Consider the following 1175-nt stretch of genomic DNA (forward strand, 5'->3'; position numbering starts at 1 on the left):
AATCATGGAAAGATTTTCCACACGATTATATAGCTTTCTTTCAGCATGAAGCATGTTTGTTCAGCTAACTTAATTTTCATGAGTTGGATCAACGTAATTAAGTAGTGTGAAGTTATCAGTGTAAAATTAGTTAGGCTGGTTCTATTAAATTACATTGGGTCCAACTAAAGTAAATAAGTTGAATCAACCACAAAAATTAAGTTGAACCAACACATTTGCTTTAAATTGGAATAACCTTAATAAATTAAGTTGAACCAACACATTTCCTTTAAATCGGAGTAACAAAATTACATAGTGCTGAAATAAAGCAAAGTAATCAGGTGGAAAATCTTTCCATGATTTTTTTATGTTAATCCAAAGAGTTATTTTTTTCAGTGCAGGAGCTGTTGCACATGAAGCTCAGCAGGATGGTCGTCATCTCAGATTCCCGCTGTGGGCGTTCGTAAGGCACGGTCACTCTCTGCCTTTTGGTCTTCGGATCCTCAAAGTACTGGGCCAGCTGGCTGCCCTCCACTCGGATCAGATGGCTCCGGTTGTCGGACGTGTCTTCACTTTGGTGGTGTGGGCACCTCTCGACGACTTCGGCCACCTGCTCAGTCTTCTTATACACGGCCGTTGCTCTGATGACGGCGCCCGGCGGAGGCTCCTTCTTAACCAAAATCCCAGTCGGAGTTGTCTTGGCCAGATGGCAGAATAGTTTGGTTAACTTTTCTGAAAACGTGGAGGTGACGCTCTTGGCTGTACCGGATTCGTTAAATTTCAGGGTAAAATCCAGTTCTCCCTCGTAATTGGAAATTGCAGGGACCATTGGGGCTGCAGACACATTTCTAGTTTCCTGCTGTGGGCACGAATTCCTATGTTGTGCGTAGTTGCCAGCATTTACCACCAGACCTGGGCTGTCTTGAAGCTAAAAGTCTTCTTTATGAACATTTTGGAATTGAATATAAAATTGCACAGGCCTATATATGGACAAAATTAACAACTGGCCAGCTATTAAGAATGAGGATATTAAATCACTGCAAGCATTCCCTCTGTTTCTTAAGGGACGCTCAAACTTAACAAAGCATATTCATTCATATGAAGGAACTGGACTTGCCATCCAATATGAGGAGCATAACCCTGGAAGCTTCCCTATAAAACGAGGGAAAGATGGTGAAATGTGGCCTGTGACCTGC

General features: G+C 42.3%; 1 protein-coding gene across 1 annotated transcript; it reads right to left on the reverse strand.

The window, feature by feature from the left end:
- Nucleotides 1-378: 378 nt before the first annotated feature.
- Nucleotides 379-839, reverse strand: LOC103132781 (cellular tumor antigen p53-like; the record flags this gene model as incomplete). Its single annotated transcript, XM_007544570.2, has 1 exon — nucleotides 379-839. A coding segment is annotated over exon 1 (430 nt), but the record flags the coding sequence as incomplete, so codon positions are not given.
- Between the last annotated feature and the right edge of the window lie 336 nt (nucleotides 840-1175).

Source organism: Poecilia formosa, unplaced genomic scaffold, assembly GCF_000485575.1.
Source record: "Poecilia formosa unplaced genomic scaffold, Poecilia_formosa-5.1.2 Scaffold1313, whole genome shotgun sequence".
NCBI classification, from domain to species: Eukaryota; Metazoa; Chordata; class Actinopteri; order Cyprinodontiformes; family Poeciliidae; genus Poecilia; species Poecilia formosa.